Source organism: Falco naumanni, chromosome 1 (assembly GCF_017639655.2).
Source record: "Falco naumanni isolate bFalNau1 chromosome 1, bFalNau1.pat, whole genome shotgun sequence".
NCBI lineage: Eukaryota > Metazoa > Chordata > Aves > Falconiformes > Falconidae > Falco > Falco naumanni.
Window position 1 is genome coordinate 38,427,870 of NC_054054.1, and position 16,140 is coordinate 38,444,009.

A 16,140-nucleotide genomic window follows, 5' to 3' on the forward strand; every position below is an offset into this window, starting at 1 on the left:
AAACTTGTTCTATGCCTTTTTAGAAATGCTGGTGACAGAAAAGAAAACCAGACCCCAAAGCGTCGTTCCAACTCTGCCAGTCCCAGTCCTAGACGTTCGAGGGTCACAGGCTCCAGCTATGTTCTTCGCCGATCACGATCAAGATCCAGGAGCCCTGGCCGCTTCAGGCCAACGAGGCCAAGAAGTCGAAGCCCGCGGCAGATGCGTCGACTTAGCCCCAGACACAGGTCAAGGTCACCGCAGCGATCAAGAAATCCACTAAGAACTAGTCCACGGCCTCAGAGATCTTCCAGTAATGATTGGTCATCAAGGAGGTCAACCCGATCTCAAGGTAAGGGTGGATACAAGCTGCCAAATTGAAACTTCCTTTAATTTCTGGAAAACTTGAGTTCATTTAAAGAGGTTTATCTGTCCAGGCGGTCACCTAGGTGTTTTTCATAGGAAAATTCTGTTTTTAAAACCAACCTTTGCTGTTGCTTTGTTAGAAGTATGCTTACAAGAAAATGGGCATTCTGAAAGGTCTGATGTCTTCTTACCTAGTGTCAGGAATTGTTTAATTGCCTCAAATAACTGCTGAACCAAGTGTCTGTTCCAGGTGTACTCAGTGTTTAAGCCAGTAAGGATAGTCAAGAATTAAAAACAAAGGAAGGCTCTTCTTCCTTCAGCATCAAAAAGGTAGTTCTGCAAAGGCAGTGTGGATCAGGAGAATGAAAATGGAATGCTCAAAACCTGCGTTGCATGGAGGTGCAATTGACAAGGAGAGCACAGTGTTCTGCAATAGTTTTTGAGAGCCTGGTGCCTGAAAGGCTTTCAATGAAACATTCTAACAGTTGAGGTCGTTGCACTGTTTTGTGACTCTCCCTTCAGCTTACTTCTTGCAGTTTGCGCTTCTAGGACGTTTTAAATAAGCTCTGACAGTTCCACGTAGTTCATTTTGAGCTCAGTCTCTGGCTGAAATACCAGTTCGTTTGGAGTTTTTGTTTCTTTTTAAATTCTGAAGAGAAAAAAATAGAGGAATTTTAAAAGGTTGATTTTTTTCTTTGATGTGTGTACTGTGGCTATGTTGTTTGTATGCTTTCAGAAAATTAAGAGGTACTGAGCTCTTTTGGGGAGGAAGTCTAGGTGACAAGTTGTGAAGGGACAGGCAGGTTCAGAGAGATCTTCAGGGTAAAATGCAAACCACTGTAATATAGAAGAATAAGGGGAAGGAGCAATTAATAACAAAAATATAAATTTTCCACAGAAAGAAAGCATACAGGAAATAAATGTGTCAGATCATTAAAGAATAATTTAAAACAACAGTCTGTACGACAAAGAGCAAGACAGAGGGATACAGAAATTAGGAGAAGGCATCAAGATAGTAAGTACTGCTGTGTGTCAGTATGTGAGAGGAGGATCCAGGTCTTGAAAACGTCTTTTCTTACATTCCCTGACATAAAAAAATTAAACAATCATTCTTTTGCTCTAGCTGTTAGAATTTTTGTAGATATCATCCCCAGTGTCACATTGTCAAGTTTGAAACAGCACAGTGAAAATGGTACAGAGGTTTATTTTAATTGTTATTTATAGGCCATCTCTGCTAAAGTGTGATTAAGGTTTTTTTAACTTCACCAGGGCTCAAGATTAAATCAGGAGTGGGTGGTGAAACTGAAACTGTAGAAAACCAAACAGCAATGTATGTAAGTTTTCTTTTAAAAACAAACAAACAGACCTCAGTTTGTATTCCTGTCCACTCTCAGACAGAAAGGCAGCTCTGGAGGCAGTAGTGAAAAGTTTGGGACCTGGCTTTGTAGCAGAGTTCAATAAACATAAGTCACTTCAAGCAGCTGGGCAAGGATCTTCGGGATTGGGAAAATCACCACCCTCTCATGGACTCCTAGGGAAGATGCCTGGAAATATGAAGAAAACATTGAAAACGGGAGTTTCTCCAAAGGCTTCAAAGACAGACGTGCTTTCTTTGCCTGGGTCGAGTTCTTCATCTCCTGAAACTGATGATTTATCCCAAGGCAAAGAAATGGAAGAGGATGAGGAAGACTTACCCACAGGAACCAGTGGACCTCGTCCTACTTCTTCTAATAGGGTGAGTTTCTTAATGTTTTTCTCTGTGATTTTAAGAATTCGGGTAGTATCTCATCTCAGGGGGTCACTTGTGGGAAGATTAACTGTTCTGTTTGCTGATTCTATGCAACAGATACTGCCATTTTGATGCAAAGATTTGCTGGCTGCAAGTAAGTGATGATTTACACAGCAAGGGTTTTTTAACTGATGTGAAGCAAAGCCTCTCTACTGCTTTCCAACAGCAGAAAGAAATGTCTGTTAAGTTGGGGTCCTTGTTTTACTGGGCACTTGTTTGTATGAAGCAGGAGTGATGATATCTGTTTGGAGGAGCTTACTGTGTAAATAAAAATAAAGGATAGGAGGCAGAAAGTGTTCGTTTTGCCCTGTCAAGCAAAAAAGATGAGGCAGAGAAATTTAATACTGTTGAAGGAAGGATCTTAAGCCAGTTTTGTCTTTGTCCAACGCACCGACCTTTTGGATCTCTTAGAAACACCACCTATAAACCAGATTGTATTTTTAACTGTGGTAGATGCAGTCATCCTTAGTGGTCTCTAGCCTCTAAATGATCAGCAAAGAGAACGTTGCCTGTGCTGTTGAAAGCTAATAGATAGCATGGAAAGGGAAATAGTGGAATTGTGCAGCTCCTTACCCATACAGCCTGGACAGCTGGAATTATGTAGGCCTGTAGCACTTGATATAAACAGAAGGGCTGTATTGTGTTACTCGGTAATCCTATGACATGTCTTCTAATAACTGCAGATTGAGACAGGGTAGTAGAACAACAAAATTGTGGCTTGGTCCTTGTGTTAAAAAAGCAAAAAAACATCAAAAATACCCCGGTGAAGTAAGCGGTCTGTCTATTTTGGAGTAATTTTTATTGCAGATCCTTTTTTTCTTCCTTTTACTGGACTTGACTTGGAAAGTGTTTATTTTTGTTTTGTTTTCAATTTGTAGCTGTTGAGAGATCAGTTGTTGAGTTGTGGGACAGTCCTTCAAATATCTGATTTACCGGATGATGGCTTTTCAGATCAAGATATTAAAAAAATTGTTCAGCCTTTTGGCAAAGTTAGTGATCTCATTGTACTTCGCTCTAGAAATGAGGTGAGTTTTCCTGTAGAGTGGTTTTTTTCTGTCAGAACGATGCAAAAAAATTCGTTGAGCAATGAAAAAGCGTTGTATTTGGATCCTCAGCTGAACATAGAATAAGGCTTCCTGAACATGTAATCTTGGAATAGCTGGAAATGTTAAGTTTATAAATATTCAGTTCTGCTTGCTACCTAAGTTGTAAATGTTAGAGGAAAGTCGGATGTTTTTTGTATGATACTGAAACCCAGACATTTTCATTAAACTCCACATGAACTTAGAGAGAGAAGTGCATGCAGGTCTGTTGTGATGCAGATTTTCTAAGGAAAAATTGCAGTGAATTGCATCTTGTGCCTGTAATATAAATAAAGCCTGAAAGTGCCATTTATTTTAGGCCTTCTTGGAAATGAACTACAAAGAAGCTGTGATAGCAGCTGTAAAATATGGTGAAACTGTACCAGTGCTGGTAAACGGGAAACGGGTGAAAATAAGTGTAGCCGAAAAGCCGAAAGCTTCTCCTGGCCAAGTAAGCAGCCTGTTGGTGAAAAACATGATGCTTCATGGGTAGCTCAGTATTTCACTCCAAAACTGGTGTGCTCTACAAAAATAGATCTAGCAGTTTTACTATCTTTTTAATTTCCTTTTCATAAACAGCAGTCTAAAATACACAAAAGTACTTCCTAATTAGTTTTCCATTTTCCTTGGTTAAATTTGGTATTTGTGAATAGTATCAGTTTAACAAACATTGAAAGATACAACCTATATTTATATATACTTAATTACCATTAATAATTATTAATACTATTTTAATATGTATGTATGTGTATATATATGTCTTTGTACCTATACACATACACACACATTTGTAAATAAAGTATAAATGATGCAGCAAAACGTTTTTCTTTCTGTCCCTTTCAGGCCAAAATGAATGTAAAAAAACGGGCTCTGAATATTAAAAAAGTTGCACCAAGTACAAAGTAAGTGCTGCCATTGCATGCGTTAGTGTTAGTTGTAAGGGCTGGAAACCAGATGGGTTCAATCTGTTTGGTTTCTTGTGTTTTACTGTTTTTGAGATTTTGTAGCTGTTTTAACATTCATTAATTGTCTTTAAAATTGACTTATTTTTTTCCCCTCCCTCATAATAGAAAAGATCAGAACACTATCACTAAGACAACTAAATCCATTACAGGTGAGGTTTTGGTTACTTTTTATCTGATGATACATCTGTTGTTGCCTTCCCTCTTTGTTCCCTTTTCTTTGTTTTTATGTGAATGCTTTTCATAATAGTGACTGAAAGTGAGTCCAGAGGGCTCCCAGGAAATGTCTGGTCTTATGCTTTCAGACGTCGTCTTTTTCATGCAACCTTGTCTATCTTTCTGTATAAAAAGCCACAAAACACAGCTCTCAAGTAGCAATAAAAAATCCCCACCTTGACCTGTACTTATAATCTGAAATTTTAAACATTTGCCCCATCTGTTGGAAGATGTGTGGCACTTTGAGCTCCATAAAATAAGTGTAATTCTTCAAACTGATTTTTAGCCTAGTGTGTAACATATTTAAGGTTCTTTCACAATTAGTGCTAGTGCTTCTCAGTGTCTTATGTTCCTTGAACTTCTAAATTTCTGCCCTGGTCTTCTAATGATCCAGACAGAAATGATTTCAATTACTATAACTTGGTCTGGCGGAAAAACCTGGATATCATACTATTAGAGAAGAACTTTTTTCTTTTTGTTAGTATTTCAATGAAAACAGGACAAACTGCAGTAAATACATCAGAAGCCAATGAAACTTTACAAAAAATTTTATGGTATTATAATATGACTTTTACTTCTGGTGTCTTTTTTTTGTTACTTATTTTATTAGCTTTCATGAGCAGTTATTCTGAGCAAACTAGGGACCAGACGTTATAGGAAATTGTGCTTTTTAAAGATGTATGTCTTGAGTCAATCATCAGCATGGTGAGAGCATCCAGCATGCCTCAAAGCTGTCTCACAAGTGGAAACTGAATTGTTTTGTCAGTTAAAAAAAGAGAACACAAACTGTTTTGCAGGAGCAAGGTGTTTTCACCAGAATCCTGAACAAATTCACAAAAGATACTCTACTTGATGGCTTTCATTTGGTAGTTTGTTGGAATTAACTTACCGTTTAGATTTTGGGGTTTTAATTTTTTTTGTCGTATCAGTTGAATTGCTGCAGATTAAACTGGTTTTGTATGTATTTTTATATTCTTTGTAAGTAACTTAAGTAATAAGTGTTTCTACTAATACATGGTTTTGGATATTTTATGTAGGTAAAAAAGAAAGGACTAAGAAGTCAGTGATGATGGGAGATAGTAAAATCAAGAAAACTTCAAATTCTGCGGGTAAGACAAATACGAACTTTTACTCATTATTTGGAAAACACAGGCAGGTGCTTTTCTGTACCCTTGCCCCTTTCCAGAACAGTTATTTAAGGTGGTGAGTGTAAGCTTTTCACACCTTTTACTAGGCTTGCCAATGCAGTAGGTGGTTAGGTAGGCAAGCACTGTTCTCATGCCTTGCGGCTTGGCTAATGCAGTGATTATCAGTGCTGTTTGTAGATCTAGAATAGCAAAGCACTAGGGAAAGGAGATGAGCTTGGGGAAGCAGACCCTTTCATGCAACCACAGACTTACACTTGTTTTGCAAAACTGTTCCTGTATGTACAATTTCTGCCCATTTGTGACAAGGAACAGGAATTTATGTGATAGGTCTGTGAATATCTGCCAGAAAAACATATAGTGCAGTTCATTCTCCTTTTGCAAATCGATTAGTTTAATATGTTGAAATGCAGTATGCTTTTTCCTGTGGTTACCTAGCAGTAAAATCTGTAGATGAAGACCTTCAGACAACAACAGAAGTGGAAACGGAAGTTGGGGAAACTAAGCTCTTGGACCTGAAGACCATTACAGAAGGGGACAGTGTTACAGAGCCTGTAACAGAGCCTGAGAAGCCAGCAGAGACTCAGTCCAAAGGAGTGACTAGTCCTGCACCTGTACTGGGTAATTCTGATACCATAACGCCACTTTTAAGTTACTTTCCTAGTAAGTTAATAACATAACTAGTTAAGTTATGTGGAGTTTAACATTATGATGTTGTCTTGAATTTACTTGTTTTTTAGAGAAACTTGCACAGATGCCTCAGGTGGTGGCGTTGGGCTTGGATGAGTTTAATGAAGCTTCCTTAATTGATCAAGGTAAATTGCAAACTGACAGGATTTTTCTCATTTCTGTCTTAAACCTCTCTGCTATTGTGAACTAAATGAGAATTTTTAAGTCCAGGAAATTAAAGTGACACAGGGTATCGGAAAATAAAATCTATTAGAACAGGTTCACTGACCGAAACAAAACTTCATCATGACTGAAGTGGCTAAAACCCCCTGAGATTTACATCTTTCAGCAGACACAAGATTTTTACCTAGACCTTTTCAGTGCAGCCAGGCACTTTTATTTACAGCTCATTAGAGCAAGGGATTTGGGCTTTCTGTCTCTTCTGTTTACCGCTCCACCGCTGATTGTTTTAATCTCATTGCTTTACATTGCCTGCTAGAGCTGGTTCGATAGATGCTGTTTCCCCCATATTTTCTAACTGATTAACAACAGACTTTGTTTTAAACATCGCTTAAGTGTTTATTAATTCTCGGTTACTATGCATGCATAGTGGAGATAGGTTCAGCAGCTATGACCTTGCCCTGTTAGAGGCAGGTACAAACATTTTACAGGAGAAGCGATTTTCCTTTACCTGCGCTTGCCTCTCCTGTATGATTGCTGATTTCCTGATGTCTGTATTTTTCTGAGCCTTTCACATATCGCTGTGGACTTGTCCCAAGAAAAAGACTGTGTGGGCACACTGGGGGGACCTTCAGAGTCATGTGGTTGTGATTATTCAACTGATAAGGTCTCAGTGTCAGCAAAGTGTGTGCATGCTAATCAAGGGATTGTAATTAATTTTTTTTATCCCTACTTAAACCTTTTCTTTCTGGAAGCATTTACATAGTGCTGTGTATGTTCCACCAATGTAATTTGTCACTGTGAGTTAAATGAAGGACTATTTAATTTTTCGTGGTGGCAGTGGTGATAAAATGTAACGCAAGGTGTTCTTAAAGCTCTGCAGTATTTAAAGAAATCTGCTGTGCTACTAAACTACTCCCCTACCCCTTTTTTTTAGAAGCTCTGATAACGACTACAAAGAGTGAAGAATCAACAGAACCCGCTAGCAAGGTCAGTCGAAAGGTGATTGAATCTGTGGAAGTTTTTAAGTACACACTGGTGCCATTTCCAAGTCTTGGTGCTCTCTCTGAAAACTGCCAGATTAAATCCCTTGCCTGTTAATTTCTTGTGAGAAATAATGATTATTAGAAGAATATTAGACTATTAATTAATAAATAGTATTTACTTTCTCCTTGCTGTTTGTGATTTGATGGACATCTGCCATTTCACTCTCTGGCTTTCTGTTTTTTCCCTTGGAGTTCGTTAGTTACACCAAAGCTCCTTTATGCTCTGATCATCTGTATTGCCCTGCTGTGGGTTTCTTCTCTTGAGATACAGTATTTGCACATCAGTCCTACAGTATTTGCCGTGTGGGCACGTCACGAATATAAAGTAGTGGCATAATTATAGGGGGGGTTTGGTTTAGTTTGAATTTTTGATGAGTTAACAAGAGAGCCTAAGGTGTGTGTAGAATTAGCTTAGGTGTAGATAGGCTACAATGGAGCTTTAATTAAGGTGATTGTATGATATAATTAGAGAAAAATGTTAATAGAATATGCTTTGCTACTAAATCCTAGAAAGGTTTAAATGATCTTTGGTTTTGGGGTAGTTGCAAATATTATAATATGCTTTTAAGAAGTGCTTCATTCAGTGTAACGGCGGTTTTACATAGTAAAAATAAATGGTCCCTTCAGAAAATGCAGCAGTTATGATTTAGAGTTGAAGAAATACCAGTAACATTTACTTTTGCTTGTTTACAGGAACTTGATGATACCTGTGTGGTTCTTATTTCAAACTTGCCTGAGAAAGGATATTCTGTAGAAGAAGTTTCCAACCTAGCAAAGCCCTTTGGAGGACCGAGGGATGTGCTAATTTTATCATCTCATAAAAAGGTATTCTAATTGGTATTAGTAGTGTTTTGTCGTAGAAGCCAGGACATGCTTCCACCTGTAAAAAAGCAGCAAATGCTTTTTTAACAAATGTAAATGTGATAATGTAATAATGCAATGCAGGAAGCATTGATGTGAGATGCTCTTGATAAATTAAAGTTTTGTTAAATTTTTTTGTTTTCTTACTTTTAAAAGGCCTATCTTGAAATAAATAGAAAATCTGCAGATTCCATGGTTAAATTTTACACCTGCTTTCCAATGTCGCTGGATGGAAATCAGCTCTGCATCAACATGGTTCCTCAGTATAAGACTATAAAAGATGAGGTAAGTAATAAAACGTATTGAAATTCTAGGATATGTGGTAACATTTTGATACTGAACAGGATTTTGAATTTACGCTGACTTATACTCTGCCTGTTTTATGCATTCTGATGGTTTGTGCTATTGAAGCCTGATTCTGTTAAATGTCTTTTTGGATCCTGGTCTTCTGAAATTAGAATAACACAAGTGTCAGTAGTGCTGATGCTCTTGATTTTGTTCATAAATCAGAAACTAAAAAGTTGGGAGTTAGTGACTGCCAGTTAGCTGCTGCTAGTAAAGCTGTATTTTGTAGTTCGAATCTTACAATGTCTTTTTTTTTTTTTTTTTTTGTTACAGGAAGCAATATTTACTGCTTTAATTAAAGATTCTGACCCTCAGGTAAGTTGCTAGCAGTCTAACTTTTCCTCCACATGCTCTCAAAATATGTTACTTTAAATTGGAATTAGTATCCTTCATACTGAAATATTACCTAATTTAATTATTATCTAAGCTTTCTCTGGAACTAGATGCTTATATATGTTTTCATGGACGAATGAGCAGGGAATAGAATGAGTAAATGTTCACTTAATTTAGTTCTGTGATGCGTGAAGTGCTAGGAATTAAACATTTAATAGGAGTCCTTTGAGACCCTCCCCTTCTGTTATGTTTTTTCCATGTTTTAACAACAAGCTGCTGACCACTGTAGCTTGGCGAATATGCAGTGTTTGCCTGTATGGAATGCCACCCATTTTCCCAGTGTGCTTTATAGACAGATATTTTGGTTTAACTATCTAAACCACCTCTGTGCTTTGTTTGGTGTAGTGTGTCTCCCCAGTTGTCCCTCCTGTTCCTTCACTGCACACACTGCAAGCTGGCCAGTGACGTACAAAGCGTTTTAATACAGTGTAGGTAGGTAGAGGTTAATGAAATTACAGCTTTTATGTCTTCTGTGAAAAACATTTTCAGGTTATTCTTGATAGAGGCTCAGTCATTGTGTCTGAATGTATGTGTCTGGGCTGAAACAGTTGGCACAAGACCTTCACAGGAGTGACTTTAAAAACAGCAGTCTCAGGAGCTAATTGTATTTGGTTAAAAAGCATATTGCAGAGAGCCCTGCCAGCAATAAATCACTTTCCAAGAAACCCCCAAAGGCTTGAATTTTCAATTGCAAGTGTGTCTGGGGGATATCTCCTTTCTCCTGTGATTGTTGGTTGGCACTAGCAGAAACATGTGAGCATTTGCTGCCAGTGCCCCTGCTACCATATCCTACTTATGCCTCTGGTCTGCTTGTGGTGAAATATTTTTTTCTGCTCCTGGTAAAGTGATGAATAATGGAAGAAAAACATACCAGACCAGGAAAGCAGAGGGAGCAAAAAAAGTCTTGCTTGTTGGGAGTGAGTAGTGTGTTTCTAAAAGACACACAGCTTTCAGGTATTTAAAGATAAGGCTTGTTTAAGATTTCAGAAGTCTGCTAGTACCTTTGGACTTGTGTTCTAGGGACCTTCCCTTTGATCGTAGAAGCATGGCATGGTTTGGATTAGAGGGGGCCTTAAAGCCCACCCAGTCCCACCCCCCTGCCACGGGCAGGGACATCCTCCACCAGCCCAGGTTGCTCCCAGCCCTGTCCAGCCTGGCCTGGGACACTGCCAGGGATGGGGCATCCACAGCTGCTCTGGGCAGCCTGTGCCAGCGCCTCGCCACACTCATGGTAAAGCATTTCCTCCAAATACCTAATCTATATTTACCCTCTTTCAGCTTAAAACTATTTCCCCCTCATCCCATCACTACACGCCCTTGTGAAAAGCCCCTCCAGCTTTCTTGCAACCCCTTCAGGCACTGGGAGGTGCTCTGAGGTCTCCCCGAAGCCTTCCCTTCTCCAGGCTGAACAACCCCAGTTCTCCCAGCCTGTCCCCACAGCAGAGCTGCTCCAGCCTCTGACCATCTCTGTAGCTCCCTCTGGACCTGCTCTAGCAGGTCGTTGGCCTTAAATTTTTCACAAAATACTTGGTGCCTGGGCTTAGTCCATGGTTCTGCTGGCAGTATGTGGCTGGTGATGGCTTTCCTTTGCTGTCAGCCCACATGTACATGCTGCACCAGGATCCTTCCTGGTCAGCAGAGAGTTGCTGGTCTCCTTGATACTGTGTTCCCACAGCAGTAGTGGTAACTCTGAAAATTGAGAAACATGAGAAATAATGTTTGACCAAAGATCGTTATGTTATTACAAACTGAGCAAGTAAACCAAATTGCAACTTAAAAAACAGGGTTGGAGTCTTTTGGACATGGTTCTGTGCCTTGACCAATTTACAGTCTTGACTAGGTAGTGTCTGCTTTTACCAAATCTGACTTAAACTGCAGGGATGTTTTGCAGTATTGCTTTAAAATAGAACACTCGATCTTTTTGAGTTTGTTATTCTTTACTGGGAAGTATAGCTGAGGCTTTTGATGTGCTGCATAATAAACGGAAAATCTGGTGTGAGTCTGAAAACATGAACATTGGATGCGTGTGAATGCTCTTTTTCAGGAAACTGAGCAATACAGAAGTTTTCTGTGAGGCTTTTCTAACCTAGTTCAGTAGTTGCCAATAAGACAGCTGAAGCAAGTTTTGCCATTGCTTTTCTTCAGGTGAATACTGAAACCATACATAATCAGTTTGTGCATCTTGGGAACTTGCCAGATGATGGATACAGAGAACTTGAAGTAGTTTGTGTGGGACTTCGATTTGGAAAAGTAGGTCATTACGTTGTCCTGAAGAATAAAAACAAGGTAAATGTAAATATAAATTTTTTTTCTGTGTTGCAAAATAATGTACTAGGGGAGAAAAAAAGTAGTTTTTTATCTCCCAATACCAAGAATGTTTTGCTAATGATAGATCAAAGTTTCTGACTCTTTTCGCATTCATCCTGAACAGGAAAATAATTTGTCTTACTTTTTTGGGGGCAGTGGGGAAGGGAAAAAAACCCCCACAATAAAGAAAACAAACTTTAGGTCATTACCTGGCCTGAACAACACAAGAACAGTTTGTTAAGCTCTGAAAGTAAAGCTTCCCAAATGTCTGCAAAAATTCTTGACTTTTGATGTTAGAGGTGTAGGTGGGAGGGAAATAAGTTCCCATTCTGTAGGAAATTTGGGGAAAAAAGATTAATTTGTTGTGAGAAGTCAAACTGTCAGAATTGCTGAGATTACTTTTTGTTACAGGACACTTCAAAACGTCATGACTTGATTTTAATGTTTTAAAAAATTCTTTGATATTTTAATATTTAATGTTGCTACTTTTGCACTTAACATTGGATTTTTTATTTTATGAACTAGATTTAATGTTTATGTTTTAACGATTAAAATGGAACTGTGCTCTCTTTATTACAAGCTATTTTAAGTGTCCTGCTACTAAACCATAGAACAGGTGAAGATGCTTTTAAGATGATAGTATTTTTCTTTATTTTAAACTTACTGCTTTAAAAAGTGACAAGGAGAACTCTGCAGTCAGTGAAACATCTAGGGTGAATTTCTAGACCCTCAGCTAATTCTGTCGCGTTGAACAGAAAATGCTTTATTCCATTGAGTCAGCACTTTGTGATAGTATTTGATGGACAGCTTGCTTTCTGATCTGTTTTCAATAGCAAGAGATGTAGTCAAGATCCCAGCAGGGCACAGGTGGTTTCTTTTGTTTTGTTTTTTTAAGGAAAAAGTAAAAAAAAGGGTTAGCCTATTTAAAGCTTGCTTTAAATGTAAACAAATAAACAAGAAGAGGTATTACCAGGTTTAGAATGCAGCTTGAATAGTTGGGAATTTTTAAAGGTGATATGTAAAACTCTCGTACTATTATTGTACTTGATAGATAAAAAATAAAGAAGTGAGAGATTTCTAGTATAGCAGGTAAAGTTTTGTGTGTAGTTCAGTTTACTGTTCCTCTGATAGATGTAATTTTGCAGATTTTTTCATGGGCATGCCCTTCCCCTCGCCTTCAGGGGGAAAGACTCATGAGTTAGAGCAGAATCAAAGAGGATGAGTCTAGGAGCCCAAAGGCTGGATATGTGGGTAGGGAAGCTCCAGGCTCCACTCTTTTGTGATGTAGCTTCTTATTTAGTTCTGAAGATAATTCCAAATGGAGAAATTTCTCTCTTCAACCTCTTAGAAAGAACAGAGCCCGCTGTTCTCCATATCCAGAACAGGATTTCATCAAAAAAATGCTGCTTATAGCTTATTTCAGATGAAGATGTTGAAACCCTTCAGGAATGCCTGGGTATCATATGGTATACCAACTGGATTTACTAAACATATTCTACAATACAGAAATAAGATGGAGTAACAGTTATTTGAGGCTTGTGCTTTTTCTCCTTTTAGGCAATTCTGCAGCTGGATAGTCCCAAATCAGCCAGATCAATGTACAGCTTCCTGAAGCAATATCCGTATAATATGGGTGAGCATACATTGACCTGTACATTGTCACCCAATGGAGAGTTTGTTGAGGTAAGATTTCTTTTTTGATAATACATCATTTCTGTGGAATAGAGCAACCCTTCCATGAAGAGCAGCTAATGGTGACAATGTCAGTATTTCCTTCAGTATTTGCTGTCATTGTGGAGGAGAGTGACAAGTGTGCAACAGCTGGGAAGTTTGTATTCTGGGAGGTGGCATAGGTGTGAAAGTATGTGTTGCTGTTCGTCTGTCTTTTGCCTCTATTTCACAAATGTGTATGGAATCTCTTGCCACTGATGAAAATATTTCTTAATGAAGGATAAAAAGAAAGAAGAAAGGAGGAAAGCAACTCTTCAGTACTAGTTAGAAAAGGATTGATGATTGACATTAGTAGAGTTTTTCTGATCTAGTTCGATTCACCTTTAGCAGTTTATCTGTGACAGTCCTCTCGATTCCAGACTCCGTTGCGATGTCAGCATTGGTCTATGCACCCACAGCTGCTGCCATCTTCTCTCTTAAGAATGAAATTACTTGCGGTATTGAGCAGCTCCCAGTTTACTTCTGGTGACTTGCTGAAGGAACAGCAAGCTGCAGCAGCTGAACACCAGAGAGGAAGAAGCTTGGTGCATTGGATAGACAAAGAGTTTTAAGCAAGAAATGCAAACATCAGCCACATGCTAATAGCATTCCAGCTTCCAAAGTGGGGAACTTAAATCCAGATGTGGTATCAAGATCAAGACCAAAATGTATATAGGGTTTTTCTGTTTGTTTTGTTGGCGTTCTATTGTGGTGTTTTTTTCTCCTTCTTTTTGCCTCTGTTTTTTAAAAGTGATTATCCATGCGAATTCCATTCTTGGAGCTCTCGTTCCCTGTGTGCTGCTGTTCCTTTTCAGCTGCATGACTTTGGGATACCATTTAAACAAAAAGATATGCCTGGAGGGGCAGGGCATCTTAGGTTCTTCCTTTCGCTTGTGTTCAGCACAAGAGAAGGTTTAACTTCAGGAGCCTAATGATAACAAGGGCATCAGTCCTTTATTTCAACAGGGAGGGGAAAAAAGTCATCCAGACATGTACTTCTATTTACCGAGCTGGCAGAACTGTCAGGATTATTGGCACTCTTAATCACAATTATTTGCACTACGAATCATGATGAATTTCAACTTTTTTTAAAGAATAGGTTGTGTACTGATCATGGGATTGTATCATAGTTCGTTCTCTATTGTGTTGGCAGTTTTTTCTGCTTTATTGAAAAGCATTTTTATTTGTGAAATCTGTAGGGTGTGGTGTTTAGAATTCCTGTTTTTAAAGACATACTGTGTCAGTAGAGTTTTTAGGTGTGCATTTTTGGCGGGGGTATCCTGCCAATAGTTGTCACGTTGCATCTGTGATAGTTTAGGACATAGGGCGATACACAGCTAGATGTGATTTGGGCACAAATGTTTTTCGAGTGGATTCATCATGCCCCTTTCCAAGTAAATCAGCAGTCACTGTGCATATGCAGAGCCCGCTGTGAGTGAAGCACTGGTAGCTGAAATCAGATGAGCATGGGTGCACAGAGTGCTCTTTTCTCTCCTACTAGATGCAAGGGCCTGGATTAGATGTTGCAAGAGTTTTTTGTCTTCCCCCATTGCAGAGATGATTCTTCCCATTGCTGACTCTCTTTGTATGGGAGAAAATATGCTCTTCTTCTGAGCTGCTTTATTTTTGTATTTCAGTTCATATGGTGAACTTCAGCTCACGACAAAGACCATAAATTGTAATTGTGTTAGATGTCAGGTGCATTTAAGGGTAATAAAATCTTTTATTAGACTAGCTTTGTAGCTGAATAACTAAACCTTCAGACTTTGGAGCTTTCTCTCAATTCTAGAGAAACTAAGTAATAAGCTCACTTAGCACTGAAAAATAAGGAAAATATTGTTCATTAAAATGCTAATGCAAAGGAATGTCTGTCAAGGATGCATTGTGGGAACACTGTGTGATTCAAATCTGCTTTTTATAGCTGTTCCCTATAGCTTGTGTAGCAACAGAATAACATGTCTTTGTCACTATAAATGTTTCATCAGAGCAGAGTTCAATGCCAACAAAGAATGGCATTCACACTCTGTTTTCAAAATAATATTTCTTTCCAGCTGCACACTTTGGGTGATAGGGAGTGCTTGTCTGATTTAGAGAGGTTGACCAGCCAGATAGCTGCAACTAATGTCAGTGGCATAGTATAACAGCAGTAATATAAGTGCTCACTTCGTCACATCATAGTTTTGTTTCTGTAATTTTGCTGATGATGCCTGAATTTAATACTGCTGAAATAACAAAAGTATGGGGAAACTCCTGTAAGAATGAAGGAGGATGTGCAGCTGGAATACAGATTGATAGAGCACGGCTGCAGCTGGTGGCATGCCAGTCTTTGTCAGTGCGACTGTCACAGCTTTTGCATAAACGTTAAAATAAACCTGGACTTTGGAGACATACTCCTAAACTTTATTGTTACCTGTATCTGAGATGGAGAGAGAAATGCCTGGTCACACTGATAAGAGGAAAAACTGAGGTTTTCTCCATCTGCTGTTTTTACTGCATTTTGAGCCTGTTCCCTCTTGTCCATCTTCAGTTGCGTTGCCAGAATCTGGACTATATGCCTAGGTACCATAGGAACATTGAGCTTGTAGCTCCATTTGCCATAAGCTATTTTCTGTAGAAGCCTTTCAATCAGAAGCTGGTCTGAGGGAAGAACAAAATAATTTTTAATTCATGATAACATGTTCAAATTACTTTGGCACTTATCTCTGTAATAAATGTTTTTAGAAAGGGAAAACTGAAGGCTTTGGAATTACGTGCATAAATAAAAGATTAAAGTGAATTCTATGCACACTGAATTTATCTATGTTCTTTCTGGTAGTGATACTCTTCAAATTAATTTGTGAAATGTCTTCAGAAAAGAGATTGAGATTTCAAAAGAGAGTTTTCAAAGGTTGATTGGGGTATTTTTGATTGCTCGGAACTAAGCTACTAACTGTGATAGCTGCGGAGCTTTGATAGTTTGTGGTTGTCTTTTTCTGGAAGACATTATTTAATTCAACATTTATTCCATGAGTTTATTCTATGTAACAGAAGGTAGAAATGTGTAGTTGTACAAGAAATGAATGCAGGTTATAAGGAACAGAAACTGGCTTT

The 16,140-nt window shown here is 38.5% G+C and overlaps 1 protein-coding gene across 4 annotated transcripts in view; it reads left to right on the forward strand.

Moving 5' to 3' along the window:
* ZNF638 (zinc finger protein 638) overlaps positions 1 to 16,140 on the forward strand; it is a 42,845-nt gene that overhangs the window by 12,009 nt on the left and 14,696 nt on the right. The window contains exons 4-18 of one of the 4 annotated variants that reach the window (XM_040590336.1): positions 24 to 331; positions 1,740 to 2,080; positions 3,013 to 3,159; positions 3,536 to 3,667; positions 4,060 to 4,118; positions 4,287 to 4,330; positions 5,432 to 5,503; positions 5,978 to 6,160; positions 6,280 to 6,354; positions 7,326 to 7,390; positions 8,128 to 8,259; positions 8,452 to 8,580; positions 8,914 to 8,955; positions 11,179 to 11,319; positions 12,898 to 13,023. In XM_040590336.1, the coding sequence (XP_040446270.1) occupies positions 24 to 331; positions 1,740 to 2,080; positions 3,013 to 3,159; positions 3,536 to 3,667; positions 4,060 to 4,118; positions 4,287 to 4,330; positions 5,432 to 5,503; positions 5,978 to 6,160; positions 6,280 to 6,354; positions 7,326 to 7,390; positions 8,128 to 8,259; positions 8,452 to 8,580; positions 8,914 to 8,955; positions 11,179 to 11,319; positions 12,898 to 13,023 (1,996 nt within the window). The remainder of the gene's footprint in view (positions 1 to 23; positions 332 to 1,739; positions 2,081 to 3,012; positions 3,160 to 3,535; positions 3,668 to 4,059; positions 4,119 to 4,286; positions 4,331 to 5,431; positions 5,504 to 5,977; positions 6,161 to 6,279; positions 6,355 to 7,325; positions 7,391 to 8,127; positions 8,260 to 8,451; positions 8,581 to 8,913; positions 8,956 to 11,178; positions 11,320 to 12,897; positions 13,024 to 16,140) is intronic. The other 3 variants (XM_040590356.1, XM_040590347.1, XM_040590368.1) reach the window with 3 other exon arrangements.